We start from the raw sequence: 23050 nt of genomic DNA, 5'->3' as shown, positions 1-23050 counted from the left end.
ATACACTACAGCTAACAACTCTTTTTCAGAGGTAGAGTAGTTTAGCTGTGCATCATTCAACGTCTTACTAGCATAGTATATAACATGAAGAAGTTTATTCTCATGTTGACCTAACACGACTCCAATGGCATAATCAGATGCATCACACATGATCTCAAATGGAGTACTCCAGTTGGGAGGTTGAACAATAGAGGCGGAAGTAAGCATAAGTTTAAGTTTTTCAAAGGCTTCTAAGCAAGGACCGTCAAAGACAAATTTGTTCTCTTTTGCCAAAAGATTACAAAGAGGTCTAGATATCTTGCTGAAATCTTTGATAAACCGCCGATAAAATCCAGCATGTCCTAAGAACGATCGAATATCTTTAACCGTTTTAGGGACTGGGAGGCTTTTTATCAACTCCACTTTTGTTTTATCTACTTCAATGCCCTTTTCAGAAATGACATGGCCTAAGACTATTCCTGAGCGAACCATAAAGTGACATTTCTCCCAATTAAGAACTAAGTTCTTCTCTTTGCATCGAACCAACACAAGTGTGAGGTGATGCAGACGCTGATCGAATGATGAGCCAAAGACTGAAAAATCATCCATAAAGACCTCAAGAAACCTCTCTACCTTATCTGAAAATATGCTCATCATACATCTTTGAAAAGTGGCAGGTGCATTACACAACCCAAAAGGCATCCGACGATAAGCATAAGTTCCAAATGGACATGTAAAAGTGGGTTTCTCTTGGTCTTCAGGGGCTATTGGGATCTGATTATAGCCAGAATAGCCATCTAAGAAACAGTAGTAGCTATGCCCAGCTAGTCTCTCTAACATCTGATCAATGAAAGGAAGAGGAAAATGGTCTTACCTCTTGACCGTGTTCAATTTCCTGTAGTAAACACAAACACGCCACCCAGTGGTCATCCTGGTGGGTATTAACTCATTTGACTCGTTCTTGACTACAGTAATGCCTGATTTCTTGGGTACAGTTTGAACAGGAGTGACCCAAGTACTATCTGAAATAGGGTATATGATAACCGCACCTAATAATTTCAGGACTTCAGCTCTAACTACCTCCTTCATGTGAGGGTTAAGTCGACGTTGCATTTCCCTTGACGGTTTAGCATCTTCCTCTAGATAGATATGGTGCATGCAAACAGAAGGACTTATACTCTTTAAATCTGATATTGACCACCCTAAGGCCTCTTTGTGGTTTCTAAGGACATCTAACAGTCTACTCTCCTGTTCTTTTTCTAACTCAGAAGCAATAATGACAGGTAGAGTTTCAGATGGGCCTAGAAACGAATACTTTAAGTTGTCAGGCAAGGGTTTCAATTCTAAGGAAGGTGGTTTTTCTGTGGATGTAGACAACTCTGGGATAGAAGGACCACTGGACTCATTGGTAGATGATAGTTGATTTGTCTCTAAAGTTGGCGAGTCAATTGGCTTTGACAAAATGAGGGTTTCAACTTTCGCTTTCCACTTATCAGTATCCAGTAATGGGGTAGAATCCAGCAAAGCATTTACATCATTGATACTTCCCTCCTCATCAAAGTCTAAGCCAAAATTAGCCAACAGTGTTTCTAAGGGATCCTCAGATAAAGTTTCAGGTAAAGAATCATGAACGAACATATCTATCAGATTCAACTCGCTAAAATCCTCAACATCATCTGGAAAAAGTCTAGCTTCATAGATGTTCATCTCTACAGTCATGTTTCCAAAAGACAATTTTAAGAGTCCACTCCTACAATATATGAGACCATCAGATGTAGCTAAGAATGGTCGTCCTAAAATGACGTGAATGTTGAAACCTCTATCACTACAATCTTGTTCTCATAAAAAAATATATAAACAAAAATTGTTTTTGTTACATTTTCAGTATTTTACTAGAATTTTCTTGATTCTATTAGCATCTGTTGTGAATTTATTACAGTAGATTAATAATCATTTTTTTATTTCGTTAGCATCTTATTGATTCTAACAACATTCATATATATTACAGAATTCTCAAATTGTTTGTAGCATTTTATTTATTTAAAAAATTCAATAATATACTTACAAAAATTATTCTTCTGAAATAAGGAGAACATTTCTCTAGCATCTTATTGATTCTAACAACATTCTAAAAAATTTGTTTAAGAAAAAGGACCATTTTTTCTCTATAATTTCATTGATTCTTCTGCAATACTTACATTTATCGAGCATCTTATTGATTCTAAGAAAATTCTTCTAAAATTATATTTTGTTAACAAAATTTTTAACATTTCTCTAGCATTTCATTGATTCTCCTACAATACCTAAATTAGAAGAACAACATTTTAAACATTTTATTTCACCCTTTCTTTATTCTTATTATACGTAATGCTTCTATATTTTTATGTGCAGCTATTCAATCACTCAATGAATTTCAGTGATGCAAATTCTTATGGATCTTACCTTAAGAATAAAATAACGATTTTTTGCACATTTCATTCTTATGGAAACAATGGTATGTTTAGAGAATTTATTTCAAAACATAGTTGTTGCATCTAACTAGAAACAAAACGATTTTTGCACATTTCATTTTCTTGTACCATTTCATTAATATCTTGTAATACTTTTGTGGTTTTTTCAACATTAAATTTATCTTATATAACAACGGTTTAACTCTTTAACTCAAAAAGAGGTATTACTTATGAATGAATTATGGTTTTACTAAAGAAACTCTTTAACTCTAACAAAACTATTTTTATTCCGTTATATAATTTCTTTTGTTCTCTTGTTTCTTCCAGGCATGTTTCCTCTTGCCTACGCCGTTGTTGACAGTGAAAATGATGAGAACTGGTAATGATTTTTTAACATCCTTTTGTAACATCCTTTTCCTTGGACTTCTTCGCACCTCGGGTGTGTGAGAAAGATTATCCTTCACACTCATCGAAGATCGACAATCGACTTTCTTGTCGGTCTGAAGCTTTAATCTAACCATTTGGTTGAATCTGAAAATTATAAACAGAACACATAAGGATAGTTAAATTTCAGATGTATGTTAACCAAAATAACAATCAAACAAGTTTGGATAGTAACCATTTATGTGGTTCTATAAGAAACTACAGAATGCTAGTTATACAAGTAATTTTTTATGAAAACCCGATATATTCTGGGACTAAAACCAATACTCGAAATTACATGTTCTATGAATTTCCTAAAACCAGATTTGTGTATTAACCATTTAAAAAGTTTTATGCTAAACTTAAAAAATGCTAGACTAAAAAATAAAAACTTTAATAGAATCCAATATAATCTGGAACTATTACCATTGATAAAATTTTATAAGAAACTTCAAAATGCTAGACAAAAATTGATTGTTTTTATGAAAGACAATATATTCTGGAACTAAAACTATGCTTGAAATAATCATCACCATTACTATCCTAAATAAAATATAATCCTAAATTGTAGAGAAGAATTCAAAAACTATAGAGAAGATGGAGTAGTACCTGAACTTAAGGAAGAGATCAAGTTGTAGATGTGATTTCTTCAAAGAAATTTTATAAAAACGAAGACAACGAAACCCTAGAAATTTCTTGTTGCTTCCAACTTTACTTACTCTTCACAGTTCACTGCTACTCTGAATATACAAAAGGGAAATTTTAAAAGGCCTCCCCGTTTTTGTTAAAAGGCCTCCCCGCTAAAAGCACCCCTCATTATAACCCATTTGGTTATAGGGCCCCCCTCTACAAAAGAGCACCTCCTTCGTCAATATTTGACCTAACGGCAAAGTTAACGCCGTTAGGTCAAACTTAACCCAAGACCGGTGATGTTGACCACGCCACATCATCATCTTCTCCGGCAGGGTCGCCGGCCGGCCAAACTTCCGGCCGGCGACCTTCAAAATTTTTTATTTTTTTTATTCTCTCTCTCTAAGAACAAAAAACTTTTTTTTTTTTTTAAAACTCTCTCTCTCTCTACAGATCTAGAGAGAGAGAGCAGATCCAATGGTTAGTTTTATCCCCGAAAGAATACTTCTATCAGAATTTACATCATCAACTGCAGCTAAAATTGCAGGTTTTGCCACTTTTCCAATGGTTGAATTAAAAGTAAACAAAGCACCCACATTCACAAAACTCGGTCTCGATATAGAGCTACCATTAATGGAAACCAAAAGACAGAATAACACCAAAAGAAGTAGTCTAAAGTATAGATTGAATCTAGGCCAGATCATCAGTTGGAGTTCCATAATTGAAAAGATTGATAGTCTCATCAATTCTTGAGGTTAATCTGTGCTAACAAAACAGATATCAATTATCATTATGAATTTTTAATCTATCAATCAAATCAATAAATCTATAGAGAGAGAGAGAGTTTAAAAAAAAAAAAGAAATTTTAGTTTTTAGAGAGAGAAGAGAGAGAATAAAAAATAAAATAAAATAAAATTTGAAGGTCGCCGGCCGGAAGTTTGGCCGGCCGGCGACCCTGCCGGAGAAGATGATGATGTGGCGTGGTCAAACGATGTGGCAGAGAGAGAAAATGAGATGGAGGAGAGAAAATGTGGGTGAAATACATCTTTAAAGGGGTTTTTTTCACCCATTCAAAGAGGGGGCCCTTTAACCAAGCTAAGTCAAAGAGTTTTTACTAAGTCAACGAAATCGTGGGGAGGCCTTTTAACAAAAACGGGAAGGCCTTTTAAAATCTCCCTATACAAAAACAGAGACAAGGTAAGAAATAACTTAATAGACATTGATAAGTTTTGAAAATAACTTCCATTAATCCACATTGAAACAACGAAACTCTAGAAATTTCTTATTACCAAATCAACTTCAGAAAACTAAATCATAAGAAATGTTGTAAAAAACAAAACCTAATTAGTATTGTGTTGTTCGGAGGAAGAACAAAAAGGATAGAAACCAAAATCCTCTTTACTTACTCTTCACTGTTGAAGATGATGTTCGATTTGTTGATGTTGAAGACGTTAGAGTTTTAGATTTTCTCTGGAAAGCATAAATCCATTCCCTCTCTCTTACTCGGTTTATTTTGGGCGATTTCTTTGTATTAGAAAGGATAGAATTAGAAGCATGAGATTCGATTAAACGGAAAAGGTAACTTTTTTACCGAATGGAAAGTTCTATTTTGAGGAAATAATGTTATGAACATGTAAATATTATTGTATCTTTTAATTTAGGTTATTTTTCTTTAACTTGGGATAGGTTAGGTAGTAAAAGAAAATGAGAGGTTAGACATGTAATTTACTTTAAGTGGATTTATTTTCTATTTCATATTATCTTTGGTCTCTAAACTCATTGATCCTGCGATTTTGGACTTAAAATCTATCCCCCGTTAATTTAATTAGAAAATTGGCCAAAACATGAGAATCAACTAGACTTAATTTAATTATAATTAAAGTTGAGATGGAAATTGAAAATCAACTTATACTAACTATAACAACAACAAATAAAAGTAATAATAAACAAAGGAAACGAATTAAAGGATGAAGCCAACAAAATGTAAAGTTATATGTTGAATAATCTAATTTTTGTATAGACTAAAAAAGTATGATAACTAACAAATATAATGGACTCTTCAACAAAAAAAAAAAAAACAAATATAATGGACATATAATGTCGAGATGTGGCTGACTTGATTGTTGAGAGAGATAAGTGAGAAAGAGAGAGAGAAAATGTATAAGAAAAAGTGTTGGTGATGTTGTAGGGGGAATTAATTACTCAATTGGTTAGAAGAAGGTGGGGGGGGGGGGGGGGGGCACATTCTAAAGAACGTAAAAAGGAGGCCCAGCAGACTGGTTTCATTGTTAAATGGATCTTGGTAGAGAACTTTTAACTTCTAAAAAATTCTACAGACACTCAATCTGAATGTGGCCCCCAAAATTTAGTGGGCCAGGGCCGGCCTTGATTCCAAACCGGCCTTATGTTCAACAAAAAAAAAAAAAAAAGGTCTCCATAAATTTCCCATCTCTCATTTCCTCTCTATCTCTCTACCCACCTAATCTAGTTTTTCTTAATATTAGAAATTCCCAAGTCACACCTTTACCCAAAGTAACCATGAATGATTTCTTTAGATCTTCAATACAATTTTAAAACTAGTTCCAAATCAAGTCAAACAACAATAAAATATTTTAAAAACATTCTCTATCGATTCTGTTAGATATTCATATAAATTATAATTATCCCATCTCTCATTTCTTCTCAAGGCAGCCATGAATGATTCTGTTAGATCTTCATCAGTTCCTCTATTACTAACAGAGAAAGATGAATCAAAATCAACTTTTGTTAAAGATGTTTGGGCAGAATTAAAATTAATTTGGTATATAGCAGGACCAGCCATTCTAACTTCTATTTTTCAATTCTCCTTAGCCTTTGTAACTCAAACTTTGGTGGGTCATATCGGAACTCTTGAACTAGCTGCTGTTGGTATTCAAAATTTAGTCATCAATGGAGTTGCTTACGGTGTCATGGTACCCATCTGTCTCTCTCTCTCTCTAACTTTATTTCTCTAACTTTCTCTCTCTAAGTTTTTTTTTTTTGTGGATTTTTTGTTAGTTGGGGATGGGAAGTGCATTAGAGACATTATGTGGGCAAGCATATGGAGCAGGAAAATTACAAATGTTAGGAATTTATATGCAAAGATCATGGATCATTCTTCTAGTAGCAGCTTTACCATTAACATTTTTGGATATATTTGCTGGCCCAGTTCTTAAATTAATTGGGCAAAAACCAGAAATTGCAGAATTGGCTGGAAAATTTTCAATTTGGATGATTCCTCAGTTATATGCTTTTGTATTCAATTTTCCAATTCAGAAATTTTTACAAGCACAGAGTAAAGTGATGGCCATGGCTTGGATTTCTGCTGGTGTTTTGATTGTTCATGTGGGGCTGAGTTGGCTTTGTATATTCAAGCTTGATTTGGGTTTAGTTGGAGCTGCTTTCACTCTGAACCTTTCATGGTGGTTGCTGGTTATTGCTCAATTGGTTTATGTCATCTGTGGGGGTTGTAAGGATTCATGGACTGGTTTTTCATGGATGGCTTTTACTGATTTGATTGGATTTGTTTGGCTCTCTTTGGCTTCAGCTGTTATGCTTTGGTGAGTTCTTTAAACCCCCACTCTCCATCTCTTTAACTTTAGGTCTTAGAGCATCTCCAATGCAACAGTCAATCCTTAGAAAGTCTGAGTGTCACGTATGATATTTAGAGTTTTTTTTTTAAACTCTCTCCAATACAACACTATATTTGGATATCTAAGATGACATGTCTAAGGGTAGAATAGAAATATCTCAAGAGGACACTCTATTTCTAGAGTGTCCTCTTGAGATATCTCTAATTGTCCAACTCATCAATATTTGATTTTCAACCGATAGAAATTGAGTCTTCAATATTTTTTACATAATTTATTATTTATTTACAAAAACAACTCTTGCGGGTTGTGTGAGTCGTCTTCATCTATCTTTCAATAAAGTTTTCTTGTTCGCCCGAGGACATAGGCTTTAAGCCGAACCTCGTTAGTTCTGTTCGCATATTTAAATTTTGGCTTAGTTTTTCGATTAATTTTTATAATCGGATCAATTTCTAGGATAGGTTCCATAGCTTCCGCGAACATTTAGTTTTAACAATTGGTATCAGAGCCTTGTTGAGATTGAACGAAGAGAAGATGGGATCGACAAGTGGTGCGGTCAAATCAGAGAAATATGAGATAGAGAAGTTCAATGGAAAAAAAATTTTTCTTATTGGCGGATGCAGACGAAGAATCTGCTAATCTCGCAGAAATTGCACCAGACGTTGACGGGAAAGAAACCAGGAGATATGTCAGATGAGGATTGGGAAGAGTTAGATCTCGAAGCACGAGCAACCATTATGTTGTGTCTTGAGAGGAACGTGGCGTTCCTAGTAGACGGAGAAACAACGGCGGCGAGTGTGTGGTTAAAGCTAGAAAGCAATTTCATGACGAAAACTTTAAAGAATCGGGTCTACTTAAAATCCAAATTATTCACATGTAGAATGGAAGAGGGTTCTTTAATTTAGGCATATGTGAACAGGTTTGACAGGATTATCTCAGATTGAAGGATGTTGATGTTAAGGTTGAGGACCAAACCCTCATATTGTTACTTTCATTGCCTAAATCCTATGAGAACCTTATTCAAACTTTGATGCTTGTTGGTGACAGTCTAAGCATGGAAGAGACGAAAAATTCGTTATTAGCGAATGACCTTTGTAAGGTTGCTACTAGCAGTATGACGTCAGGTGGAATAGACAAGGATCAAGCACAAGGGTTGTTTGCAACGAGGGGGAGGAGTAATGAAAGAAGAACGGGAAAGGGCGGGAAATCTAGATTCAAATCTAGAGGCTCTTTCAAGAAAAGGTGCTTTAGTTGTGGTGAGTTTGGCCACTTTAAAGCGGCTTGTCCAAAGAGAAAGTTGAAGCAAAAGAACGAAGGCTACAAGGGTAAACAAGAGATGCAAGAGGCCGGATATGTGTCAGAAGACCAGGACGAATGTTTCTCGGTGACAGAGATGTCTGAGAATATCTCCGATAAGTGGATGCTTGATTCAGGGCGTCACACCACATGTGTCCAAATAGGAAGTGGTTTACTACCTATAGGAGTATAGATGGTGGTACAGTTATTATGGGTAATGATAATATATGTAAAACTGTGGGACTCGGAACAAAACGTATCAAGATGCACGATGGAGTGGTGAGAACATTGACGGACGTAAGACACATACCCGATTTGCGGAAAAATCTAATTTCCCTCAGTGTGTTAGAGCAGGACGGTTGTAAGATAATTATAGAGAATGGTACCATAAAAGTCGTTAAGGGTTCTTTGGTGGTGATGAGAGGTACTCGTTATGGTAATTTATACAAACTTTTGGGGACAACAATTACGGGAGATGTAGCAGTAGGAATCAGTGGAAGGGATCCAATGGCTTGTACGAGGTTTTGACATATGCGCCTTGGGCATATGTCAGAAAATGTTCTTTCTTTGATGTGCGGGAAAGGCTTGTTGAAGGACATGAAGAAGCCTTGCATGGAGTTTTGTGAGCATTGTGTGTTCGGGAAGGCACATAGGATGACGTTCTCTACAAGCAAGCACATAAGCAAAGAGGTATTAGACTACGTACATACCGATGTCTCGGGACCAACAAACTTAGCTTCCAAGGGTGGTTCCAGGTATTTTGTTACATTCGTTGATGATCATTCGAGATTTGTCTGGCTTTATTTTGTGAAGCGTAAGAATGAGGTATTCAACACGTTCCTGGTGTGGAAAACAATGGTTGATAAGAAAACTGGTCGAAAGCTGAAGACGTTAAGATCGGATAATGGGGCCGAGTACATGGATGGGGGATTCAAGGAGTTTTGTAATCAGGAAGGCATTGTGAGGCACTAGACAATAGTAAACACACCTCAGCAGAATGGAGTCGCAGATGAATTGAACCGTACACTACTTGAGAAGGCTAGATGTATGCGCTACAATTCGAGATTAGGCGTGAAATTGTGGGCAGAATCTGTTGCTACAGCTTGTTATATTGTGAACAGATCTCCACATTCTTCTTTAAAAGGCGGCATACCTTACGAGGTGTGGTCAGGTGAACATGCAGATGACGGTAGGACTTATGGTTTTCGGTTGTACGGCCTATTACCATGTTAAAGGTAACAAACTTGACAATAGAGCAAAGAAGGCAATATTCTCAGGATATGCTACAGGAGTAAAGGGTTATTGGTTATGGTGTACGGAAGACAAGAAGTTTGTAATCAGCAGAGATGTGATGTTTGATGAGTCATCTATTGTAGCTATGGTGAAAGCTACGGTGCCTAGTTTTGGTGATATTGGGTCTACTAAAGCTCAAGTAGTGGAAGTAGAAGTCGAAGACCAACGGGTTTCTAGGAATCATGATCAGGTGGAGCATCAGGATAATAATCAGGATGAGACAATTGATGAACCCGATCATGAGGAGGTTCAAGGGGAAGGTACACAAGTTTTACAACAACAGCAGCAAGATATTTCGGTACACACTAGGCCGAAACGGTTATATTAGCCGGTACAGAGGTTAGGGTCAGACAAACTTCTTAGGCATTACGAACAGGCAAATGTGGTTGAATATGCACTCTCGGTGGAAGACGACGAGTCGATTACCTTCAAACTAGCTATTATCGCGGAGGAAAGAGAGAGTTGGTTGGTTGCTATGCAAGAAGAGATGGAGTCTCTTCACAAGAACAAGACATGGGAGGTTGTCCCATTGCCCGAAGGTAAGTCTGTTATTGGTTGTAAATGGGTGTACAAGAAGAAAGAGGATTCTTCCGAAATCAAAGGTACAAGATATAAGGCAAGACTTGTGGCTAAGGGTTAGGCACAGAAAGAAGGGGTCGACTACAATGAGATTTTCTCCCCGGTCGTGAAACATACTTCTATTCGGGTGCTATTGAGTATTGTTGCTCACAGTGATCTTGAGCTGGAACAACTCGATGTTAAAACCGCCTTCTTGCACGGGGATTTGGAAGAAGAAATTTATATGGCTCAGCCTGAGGGATACAAGGTTGAGGGCAAAGAAAATCAAGTATGTCGTTTGAGGAAGTCTTTTTACGGATTGAAACAATCCCCTCGCCGATGGTATAAACAATTTGATTATTTCATGCTAAAGTATGGTTTTCGCAGAAGTGACTATGATTGTTGTGTATACATCAAGAAGCTTTGCGAATGTGACTTTATTTATCTCCTTTTGTATGTGGATGACATGCTTATTGCTTCTCGAAGCATGGTGGAGATAGATAAGTTGAAATTTCAACTCAGTCAAGAGTTTGAGATGAAAGACATGGGCGCTGCAAAGAAGATATTGGGAATGGAGATTAAGAGAGAGCGATCAAGTAAGAAACTGTACTTGAGTCGGAAAGGTTACATCAAACGAGTAGTTTCTCGATTCGGGATGCAGAATGCGAAGGCGGCCTCAACACCTTTGGCACCACACTTCAGGCTCTCGGTAAGACAATCTCCTACTACTACGGTGGAGAAGGATCATATGGATCGTGTACCGTATGCTAGTGCAGTTGGCAGTTTAATGTACGTTATGGTGTGTACTCGTCCAGATATTTCACAGGCGGTCAGTGTGGTTAGTAGGTTTATGACAAACCCGGGGAGGACACATTGGGAAGTTGTGAAGTGGGTCTTGAGGTACTTGAAGGGTACCGCTGATACGGGTTTGTGCTTTGGTGGAGACACATGTCAGGTAAGCGGTTATGTTGACTCGGATTATGCTGGCGATCTAGATAGAAGACGATCTACTACTGGTTATGTATTTAGGGTACATGGTGCTCCAGTTAGTTGGCGATCGATGTTACAATCTACAGTTGCGTTATCTACTACGGTGGCCGGGTATATGGCTATGGTCGAGGGTGTGAAGGAAGCATTGTGGTTGTGGGGTCTTCTGGATGATCTAGGGGTTAAGCAGGAGTGCGTAGATGTATGGTGTGATAGTCAAAGTGTGATCCACTTGGCGAAGAATCAGGTTCATCATGCTCGTACTAAGCATATCGATGTCAGGTATCACTTCGTACGAGATGTCGTAGAGGAAGGTGATGTTTCTCTCATGAAGGTTCACACAGATGAGAATCCCGCGGACATGTTGACTAAAGTGGTGACGTGTAGCAAGTTTCAGCATTGGCTGGAATTGCTACAAATCGGCTCGTGTTAAGTTGCCCGAAAGGGCGTAATGGCGACAAGGTAAACTTTATGTGAAGGGTTGGTAGAACTACGGTAGGCTTGATCATATAAAAGGGTACGTAGGCAGCCATGTCATATGGTGCAGTCGGATGAATTACAAGAAGTAGATATATCTTACAAGGAGTAGAGCTAGTGTTCGTCCAAAATTTGAAGTATATCAAATTGTGTACGAGGTGGAGAATTGTGAGAGTCGGTGGTGAGACTCCAATTGGAAGCCGGTTTTGTGAGAATCCTTTTCCAAATTGGACTCAAAATTGGAAATTGCTCAAAATTGGAAATTACTCAAAATTGGAAACGGCTCAAAATTGGAAACTACTCAAAATTTGGAAACTGCTCAAACTCAAGATTGGAGTCAGTTTTCAATGCTATATATAAAGGGTTTGAGTATTGGTAAAAACATCAACAACAAACACAACAACTATTCTTTAGAGAGAGCTAGAGAGAGAGCAAGTGAGAGATAAATTTTGTTCATAGTTTTGAGCGGTGTTTAATTTCTCGGTCGTCAAAGATCTAGTATAGAAGGTTAAATTTCTATACGTTACCATCTTGGGAGGAACTTACGGGTTGTGTGAGCCGTCTCCATCTATCCTTCAATAAAGTTTTCTTGTTCGCCCGGGGACGTAGGCTTTAAACCGAACCTCGTTAATTCTGTTCGCATATTTAAATTTTGGCTTATCTTTTCGATTAATTTTCATAATCGGATTAATTTCTAGGATAGGTTCGATGGCTTCCGCGAACGTTTAGTTCTAACAATAACTATGTCATGTAAGTAAATAAGATAAGTTTAAAGTTTGCATTGGAGACACAAAAAATTGAGGATCTCTATTTTTGCCGCCTAAGAATGAGAATTTCAATTGGCATTTGACACATAGGATGAATATAGATTTTTTTGAGTTATGCACTGGAGATGCTCTAAGGTGGGCTTGGTTCTAGGATTGCCTCCGTCTAAATCTGAATTGCCTGACCCAAAAAGAACTAATCCAAATACTATTTTGAGAAATTCCATATACGCTCACTATTTTTAAGAACACTTAAATCTTCCACCACTCACAAAACCTGAGTTTAACTTCTCCATTAATTCTTTTATAACCACATTCACTACCCCCATCACTTAAAACATATTTGCTGATGGAAACATCTCGAAATCAAGCAATTATCTTCCTCTAAGATCATGTTCAAATATTGAAGCTTTTTATTGGTGAAAAGCACTGAAAAGGGAATTACTTCACATTCTTATTTTGATCCAAATGAAACTATAAAGACTAAAACGGTATAGAAACATCCCATGAATCTTCGTTTTAAGTTTTTCTTTCAATGAAAGATGTGTTATGCTTGGAAAGCAAAAAACTTCATAGAGGTAACCTATCGGAGGTACCAGTCCGACAGATTGCATTATAGAGCAACACGAAGCTACCGACATGTAATGGAACATATCGGCTCTTTGTTATCTGTCAGTAGGATTGTGCCTATGTCTTATGTTATACGTTGGTTTCATCTTTCCGACAGTTTGAGTATATCAACGGTTTCATCTTATTGACGAAAATTAATATAGATTCTCTTCGAATTAATGTTTCTCTTTGCTATCAATCGGTATGACTGTACCGATGTCTTATGTTACATATCCGTTTCATCTTTTCGATAGTTTGAGTATAAAATCGTTTCATCTTACCAAGGCATTTGACCAACATGTGCGTGTAGGAAAAGTGTGTTAGGGTAAAAATAGGTTTAGGTGTGAGGGTGAATAACCGTGACTTATCTCTCCTGCACCCATTCTCTAAAGCTACTTGACGTGGGATGTATAATTGTCTATTATACTCATGGCGTAACATTTTAAAAGGAAAAGATTTACAATCAACAAAGTACATATTAAACGTAAATGAGTTATGACACTCAACCTTTAATGATCCTATTTCTTAAGATATGGGGGCATTTAAACCGTCTAATTTATACATACAATTATTGATATTTCAATTGAAAATTAAGATCTCACAAAGTGTTGAAGTAATTGACATCTTGTTGACTTATAGGGCTATTGATTTTTCGACCATAACCTTTTTTCGATCATTTTATGTGTAATACATAATTTTTTCTGTCTCTATTAGGTAAGTTTCCTTGACAGAAGTGCTACATCTTTTGGATCATATCGATTATTAACAATATGTTGTCGAATAAACATCTGCGTATCTCAAAAATAGTATAATCAATAGTTACATGATCTCGACAGTCAAGTAGGAAGTTAATCTAGCTTCACTGTTGTGTAAAATCAAACTAATGCTCTCTTTGGATGAAAAGATCATGAACGCTAAGGAACATGAATTGTTTGAACTAAGTCCTTTGGATTTTCCTTTGTTTATTTGGTAACCAATAAACCAAAATTCTACCAAACTTTAGGGGGCTGAGATTTTCAAGCGATACAAAAGTAGGCAAGTATTTTTATAGGATTTAGAATTTCTAGGATTTTTAGTTGCCAAATAGACCAAGGAATTCAGATGCCTATCATATATAAATTTGTCAGGAAGTCCTACTTCGGAATCCTGTCCCGGAACAGACCATAATTTTTGTAAGGGTATGAGCTAGGTGGGGTATCTTGCTTTGTGGAACCAATATCTAAAGGCTAAAGAATCAAAGAAAAACGATGAAACCTATTTCACTTTGAGATTAAGGCTTATAAAGTTCCTTTGTTGGCATTTGCAGCCTGGAATATTGGTGTTATATGGTGCTGGTTGTATTGGCAGGACTGCTTCCCAACCCAGAAATAAAAGTAGATGCTGCATCAATTTGGTACGTATGAGTCATATTATTTAAGAAAATTGTCTGCTTATTCCATTTTTGTTCTTGAAACAACAGCACTAGAATTTTTCGTTCTGCAGTGAACAGACACATGTGTTACACCCAACTAGAAATCATTATTGATTTTCTTTTTTGTACAGCCTGAATATTGAATCATGGATATTTATGATACCGCTTGGTTTTATTGCAGCCATCAGGTTCGTACCTTTTCTTTAACAAGATTTGAACCTTGCTTTCTGCAACAGATATTAGCTCGGAAATGGTTTAGTTATCTGATAGACATTTTTACTTCATTCCTAATTCATTTGTAATTTCAGTGTGAGGGTGTCAAATGAATTGGGCGCAGGACGTCCAAAAGCTGCAAGATTTTCAGTTTGGCTTATGGTTACTGTTGCATTTATCACACAAGTAATGTTTGTGATCATAATTTTGATTACAAGGAAAGATTTTCCTGTTCTCTTTACAAATAGCAAGGTCGTTATGGATGCTGTTACCGAATTGTCCCCATTTCTTTGCATTTCAATCTTTCTCGCTAGCATTCAACCCGTTTTATCAGGTTTGTGTTGTGTCATATGACTTGATTTCCTACTATAGTTCAAGAGATTCTCAATGTTCACAAGTCATGGACATTAATAAGTTCGGCATGAGTCTTACGTTTGTCCATTTCATACGTACTATTCTCGCACATCCTTTTACACTTGACATTAGTTGAGCCTAACATATGTCAGAAGACATAGATCACTTGTTGTTGTTGTTGGGCCTATCTTTTGTTGTCCTAGCTCGTACACCTTGTTAAGTTTGTGGACATCAAAATCAAGCCAGATTGGCAGAATGGGGAGGGTCTAGACATTATTAGTTGCTCATGAAACCACACACTGTCTTTCTGTGACTATTCTCATAACTCTTAGTACTCTTGTTAAAATGATGGTGGATCTAAACATTTATATCATTCATTTGTGAACTTATAGGTGCGGCTGTTGGAGCTGGTTGGCAATCTACCGTGGCTTATGTCAATGTTATTACTTATTATGTAATCGGGTTGCCAATCGGTTTTCTGTTGGGATTCAAATTAAACTATGGGCTGGAGGTAAGTTTTACTTTTTCTTCTGACATATCTATACTTCATTTTCCAAGTCATGTCTATACCTACAAAATGTAGTGGATTACAAAATCAATCCTCAATTGTTTGGGCGTGGCAGGTTGGCACAGCCCATTTAAAACGGGTCATATCATGCCATTGTGCCCAATAAATTGGCTGTGAACCGGAAGTACCCTACCTTAGCCAAGAAACTAGCTTGTCGGCAGAACTTTCCAGCCTCGGCCCAGTATAGATAGGCCCATTAGACAGTCGGATCAAGGTCGGGCTTGGGTAGCGCGATCCAGTTGACACCAATTATCATAACACTTGACTTCCTTAAGTTTAAAGTGAAACCTCTTTTTTTTCGCTAGGGACTTTGGGCAGGGGTGCAGGTTGGAATTGCTCTACAAACAATTACACTTATTGTAATTACTGTCCGTACGGACTGGGAGAAAGAGGCAAGTTTTCATTAGAAATTACGTTTCTTCGTTGTATGATTTACTGGTTTAGATCAAAATATTAATGGTTAGTATGTGAAATTGTTTTGCAGGTGGTTTTATCAAGAGAAAGGGTTGGGAAATGACAAGTTCATCAACTGAATCCCATTAGGTTAGTTTTGCTTCTATGGTATTCTCTGTTAGTGCACAAAAAGAGAGACAGATGGGTTTTGTTAAAGAAGATCGATCTTTCTAGGTGAAAACTTGGTATGTCCGAAGAAGTAGTAACATAGGTGGAATTCTCGAATTGGTCATGGGGCCATTTGAGCATCTCCAATGCGACACTTAATCTCAGAAACCTTCGGTGTCAGTGTCACATGTGATTTTTAGAATTTTTCTATGAAAACTCTCGAATGCAAAACTTAGTTTAGATCTCTATAATGATCTAGTGGTAGTTTAATAGAGTTATCTCAAGACTAAAGTTTCTTCTTGAGATATATCTAATTGTCTAACTCATAATTTTTAATATCTAAACCCATGATCTAGTGGTAGTTTAATAGAGTTATCTCAAGACAATGGTCACATATGCAAACAAAACCATTTTAAAGTTTTGAATTGGAGGCATAAAAGATTTGAGGATCTCCTTTTCACCACGGAAGAATGAGAATCTTAATAGAATTTTGAAACAGGGAGATGGTAGAGTGCCCAGTTTTTAGCCCATTAAATTGCCCAGCTGATGTGGAATCACTAAAAGACAAGGGTTTTTCAAAGTTTGACTACGGTGGGGACCGCTTTTATTTCTAAATAAGGAAAGTTGGGCATTTTAATGGGCAAAATTGCTGGGCACTCTATCATTTCCCTTTTGAAACATAGGACTAACAAAAAAACTAGTTCAACAAAAGAAAAAAATAAACACTTTTGAGTTTTACACAAGAGATGCTCTTAGCAATGTTTATAGAAAATAAGGGTGGTCCTATCATCCTATACCTTTATATGAAGAGGGGTTGGGCAAAAGGCCCATTTCTTCTCAAAAAATAAGGAGCAGGCCCACTGCAGAGAGAAAATGAGGGGCAGGTCCAAAGGAGTCAGATTTTGAAACCTGAAAAAGAAACATGCTTGCTTTTTCGTGGAATTACGGAAATGCCATGCACAAAAATCCCGTGCAAATCAGAGGAGGGGGCTAAATTACCGTTTCAAGTTTTGCTTTTTCAAAAATTACAAAATATGCCCTCCTACAAAACCGTGCAAATCCACGTTCTTCCATTTCTAGTGCGACACGTGTCTTTCTCAAGCTTATCTCTTCCCAGATGTAAATTGTGTTTCTCTCTCATATTATCTCCCGTAAAATCTCCCTCCTTAATTATCTCCCACAAATTCTCTCTCTCTCTCTAACTATTTTAGTTGAGATTTCCTCCCCCTTAATTATCGGTAATTATCTCTCGTAAATTCTCTCTCTAACTGATTTCTTTTACAAACTTGCCATTTACAAATTTTCTTTCTCTCTATTCTTTTTATTTCTTCCCCTTAATTATCTGTTGTATGTTATCCCATTAATTTGTTTCTTGTTTACAAAGAACGAAAAATAATCTTTTACACAATTTTGTTATTTACTGTAAACAATAAAAATTCCTATACATCCATTCCAAAATGTAAAATATTTCACTGAAAATTAATACGACATTTTGTTACGTACCGGAATTTTTTTTATGTACTGGACATTTTGTACTCGACAATTTTCGAAAAAAAAGTACAGGGAATTTTGTTATGTACTGTACATAATAAAAATTCCTATACATTTCTTCCAAAATGTAAAGTACTTCACTGAAAATTCATTATACACTGGAAATTTTATTATCTCCTGAAAATTCTCTCTCTAACTACTTTATATATCTATCTAACATTAGGTTCTTGATAAAAATCGAAATATTTTCTCTCAAATCTTAACTATTTCTTCTCTCACAAATTTTCACTCCTTATATAATTTTTCAACATATTTCTTCCTCTTTTCATTTTTTTCTCCAGATTTTCTACTTTTTAAATTTAAATTTTCCTCATTTTTGGTAGTTTTTTCATTGATTTGTTTCTATATATTTTTTTGGTAGTTTCCTTTTAATTTGTTCTCTCTGTATTTTTTCTTCTTTTTAAACATATTTTCTCTCTCCAATCTTACTTATTTCCTTCTCTCAAACATTATCTCCTTATATGATGGACAATTATAGGACATTCCTTCCAAAACATATACTCCCTCCGTCTCAAATTAAGAGACCCAGACCTAAATTCCTACAAATTTTTCACATAATTTTTCTTCCACTTATACCCTCATTTGATGCTCAGATTAGTGAGATTCTTCTTTTTGGTTAAATTCAAATTAAATTTCTTTACCAAATATAAGTGGAAGAAATTTAGATTTTATTTAATGATCAAATTATTTTCGGTAACAATCAAAATTGTTCATACCTTTGTATGGTATTTTTTTGCTTCCAAATTGGATGTTATTTTTTCTTCCAAATTAGATTGTTATCGAAAATAAATGCTTGAGGAGAAATGTATAATATAGAGGTAAAGGACAATGTTGGAAATTTGATGGATTTTATATGATAAAAAAGGAAATGGGTCTTTTATTTTGAGACAAACAAAAGGGAAAGTGGGTCTCTTAATTTGAGACGGAGGGAGTATTATTTTCACGGAAAATTTATAGGACATTTTTCTTTGTACTGTACCTTTTTTTTAATTTACTGGACACTTTTGTACTGGGAATTATCTTGTCTACCGTAAATTATTTTATGTACAAGCCATTAGGTAATGTACTAGACACTTTTGTACTGGAAAGTTTCTTCTGTATTTGGAATTGTTTTATGTACTGGTCATTTGGTTATGTACTAGACACTTTTGTACTGAGAATTTTCTTGTGTACCGAGAATTTTTCTATGTACTAACCATTTGGTTATGTACGAGACACTTTTGTACTGAGAATTTTCTTGTGTATTGAGAAAATTGTTTTATTTACCAGCATTTGGTTATGTACTACACACTTTTTGTACTGGGAATTTTCTTGTGTACCGGAAATTATTTTATCTACTAACCGTTTGGTTATGTACGAGACAGTTTTGTACTTGGAGTTTTCTTATGTACTGGAAATTATTTTATGTACTAGCCAGATGGTTATGTGCTACACCTTTGTACTGAGAATTTTCTTGTGTACTGGGAATTGTTATATGTACTAGCCATTGTACTAGACACTTTTGTACCGAGAACTTTCTTGTGTACCGGGAATTATTTTATTTATTAACCATTTGCTTACGTGCTAGGCACTTTTGTCCCGAGAATTTTCTTGTGTACCGGGATTTGTTTTATTTACTAGTCATTTGGTTATGTACTACACTTTTTGTACTGAGAATTTTCTTGTGTACCGGGAATTGTTTTATGTACTGGCTATTTGGTTATGTACTAAGACACTAGTAAAATATTCGAAGGAAACTTTCACCTTGCAACCTTCACAAAATAAGGAAAAAGATATAAATATAAGACGAAGGAAACTATAAAATGTACAGTAAACTTCCACATAACAAGGAAACGTGGGAACTGATTGGGAATGATAAAATATAGCGGGAACTGAGGAATGTACATTACATTTAAACACGTAAACGTATATTTATGACGTTAAATACAACAAAATATGGTACAATATCTAAAAGAACTGGGAGATCTCACCAAATCCGGATATAGTTGCTTTAGATCCAGATTTGTTGCTTTAGATCTCGTCAAATTCGGATTTAGTTTTCCATCCGGGTATAGTTTCTCTAAAACCCATCGATCTCTTTTCAAGAAAAAGATTTCTTCCCCATTAAATTTGAAATCGAACCTGTCTTCTCCAAAAAGCTAAATCATTCCAAAATATTACCAGACCTAGTTTTTCCAAAATATTTCTTCACCATTAAATTACTTTCACCAAATTTGTTCAAGAAATCAAACCATTCCAATTTCTTCACCAATATTTCTTCACCGAATCTGTCTTCTCCAAAATCCTAAACCATTCCAAAATATTTTCTAGATCTGGTTTTTCCAAAATATCTCCTCATCATTAAACTTTCACAAAATTTGTTCAAAAAAATCAAACCGAATCTGACTTCTCCAAAACCCTAAACCATTCCAATATTTCTTCACCAAATTTGTTCAAGAAATTTCTTAGAAAGAGAGGAAGAGATCTCTGAAATTTTTTAGAGAGAGAAGGAAGAGATCTCTGAAATTTTTTAGAGAGAGAATGTAACAAAATAAAGAAAAGGGTATTAATGGTAGTAGGATATAAAAGACACAACTTTTTTTTGTACCTGTTATCTCGGACCCAACAAAAACTGACATTTTGGACTGGGTTCTTATTGATGTTTTGGGCTGGGGATAAAACTTATTTACCCCCCACTTTTTGGGCCATTCCCTCAAAAATCCTTATATGAATTAATAACAGAGAGGTAGAAAGAAGTTGAGACAGAGAGAGATTCATTTAATTGAACATTGGGATGTTTATTGATTGTAATACAGCAGTTACGGGGATAACTAACACATAATGATGATAGTAGTATTCTTTTTTCGAGTAAAACCATACATTCATGAAATCGATCCACAACAATACAACATTACATGGTTTGAGAATTTTAATTCCTCTGGGAACTGCATGAGAGTTACATAGATAAAGTACTACACAGAACTTTCGAACGTAAAGTGTCTCACGAAGGAAAATGAATAACAAGACAAAACTAAATGAAAAGACCCTAAAGGTTGGACAAGGAAAAGATCATCAACATCGAGAATGAAAAGACCCTAAAGGTCGTAAAATTTATTGTACTAGGACTTAAATTTTCCCAAACAAGAACCACCGCCGTCATCACCGGAAAACCGCCGCCACCACTGAAAAGTCGCCGCCACTACGAGGAAACCACCATCACTACCAGGAAACCACCATGACCAAACCACAAAACCACCACCATCTCACTCCATCTCATACCACAAAACAGACCACCACCATCACCATTGGAAACCACCAAAACACTAAATCAGACCACCACCGTCACTTTCGTTCAAACTACCGCCACCACCGTACCCAGCAACTTAAACCACCACCACCACTTTCATTCAAACCCCCGCCACCACCAACACCACCAATCAGCCCACCATCACTTACGTTCAAACCAACGCCACCACCACATACCAGAATTGGAACCCTCACCATACACCGCGACCACCACCTCAACATGAACACAACGACTACCACAGCGGCAAGAACCGCGACTACCACCACAGCGTAAACTGGATTTGTGCACCCTCGCCAGATCTGGCGAGGTTTCCACACCGATTTGGGAACCCAACGAACTATTTACGGAGGGATAACAAACTACTATTAGAAATGTAAGAGGGTTTCGGCGAATGGAGGACTCTTCGCTGGAGAAAAAAAACGCAGGTCTTTGAAAAAGGTTATAGAGAGGGGGAGTAATGAGAGAGAAAGGAAAAAAGAACATTACCACTTATATAATGATGATAGTTAAGAAATAACAAAAGTTGATTTTGGAAGACTAACATCTGGACCGTTGACGAAAAAAACACCGTCTAAACCTGAAACTAACGCACGCCAGCTGGTTAGATGGGTGATGTGGCACATCTATTGGGATTGTTGGTCTCCCTGTATTTGGAGTATTTTTTTTTTAAAGTCGACCACCTCTAGATATCAACTTAGAAGACCAACATTTAAGCTTAAGAGCATATCCAATGCGACACTCAAGCTAAGCTCTAACACTTAGAGTGCCACTTAGGATTTATAGAGATTTTGTTAAAAAATCTTCTCTAATGGGACACTCTCCTAGACACTTTATGTTGATGTGAAGCATTTATTAATAGAGACACTCTAAAATTATAGTGTCTCTTATTTTAGAGTGTCTCCTTAAGACTCTATGAGTGTCACTTTATTATTCTAAGGGTTAATTCTATTTTGGCCGCCGATTTGTGACCAACTCGCCGTTTTGGCCCCAATAATTGTCTGCCAGTTCGTTTTGGTCCCAAAAATTTCTTAATTGCCCCCAAATTTTTTCCAACCTCCCAATTCTACCCCCATGGCATCTATGTAATTTTTTTTTCTTTTGTGCACCTCAACTAACAATTACCACATCACCTCTGTCCACCTCACCCTCCTTCTCCGGCGAAAGGTTGTCGGCCGGAATAAAAAATTTCGGCCGGCAACCTTTAACAAAAAAAAAAATTCTCTTACTCTTCTTCTTCTTCTTTCTCTCTCTTCCTCTTCTTCTTCTTTCTCTCTCTTCTCTTCTTCTTCTTTCTCTCTCTTCTCTTCTTCTTCTTTCTCTCTCTTCCTCTTCTTCTTTACTCTCTCCCTCTCTTTACCAAATCAAGTGAAGGGGATCCTCCCCTTCGCCGGACTTGGTAAACAGAGAGAGAGAGTAAAGAAGAAGAGGAAGAGAGGGAAAGAAGAAGAAAAGGAAGAGGAAGAGGGAGAAAGAAGAAGAAGAGGAAGAGGGAGAAAGAAGAAGAAGAGGAAGAGGGAGAAAGAAGAAGAAGAGGAAGAGAGAGAGAGAAAAAAAAAAGAAGAGAGAAAGAGATAAAGGAGGAAGAAGAGAGATAATATATTTATTTATTTTTGTTAAATGTGGCCGGCAACCTTTCCCCGAAGAAGAAGGGTGATGTGGAGAGGAGGTGGTGTGATGGAGGAGAGATAAGGTGAAGTAGATGACGAAGAAAGGTGTGATGTGGTTTTTTTTGTTTTTACCCTTTTTTCAGAAATAATTCTATTTTGGCCCCCGAAGATAACTTCGTCAAAAATTTGGCCCTTGGGGCCAAAACGAACTGCCAGACACTTATTGGGGCCAAAACGGCGAGTTGGTCACAAATCAGGGGCTAAAACGAAATTAACCCTTATTTTAACCGATAGAAACTCTTGCTTTTTAACTAATTTTTATTAGGGGCAATTCCGAGTTCAAAGCATCACCCTTTCTTTTTTACAATTTCTTTTTGCTGTCAAATCCCAACACTTGTTTTTGCATGACTTACTTCTATGCAGAC

General features: G+C 36.5%; 1 protein-coding gene across 1 annotated transcript; it reads left to right on the top strand.

Moving 5' to 3' along the window:
• Positions 1–5911: 5911 nt before the first annotated feature.
• Positions 5912–16432, top strand: LOC147566091 (protein DETOXIFICATION 33-like). The gene is made up of 8 exons (XM_086652569.1): positions 5912–6433; positions 6519–7060; positions 14381–14467; positions 14617–14673; positions 14794–15032; positions 15445–15563; positions 15926–16012; positions 16105–16432. Exons 1-8 carry the CDS (start codon positions 6176–6178, stop codon positions 16135–16137), a joined length of 1422 nt encoding a protein of 473 aa, XP_086508695.1. The 5' UTR covers positions 5912–6175; the 3' UTR covers positions 16138–16432.
• The last annotated feature ends 6618 nt before the right edge of the window (positions 16433–23050 follow it).

This window comes from Eschscholzia californica, unplaced genomic scaffold (assembly GCF_041429995.1).
Source record: "Eschscholzia californica isolate CP2 unplaced genomic scaffold, dmEscCali1.0.p SCAF_1, whole genome shotgun sequence".
Lineage (NCBI taxonomy): Eukaryota > Viridiplantae > Streptophyta > Magnoliopsida > Ranunculales > Papaveraceae > Eschscholzia > Eschscholzia californica.
This window is presented reverse-complemented; position numbering and strand designations above follow the sequence as displayed.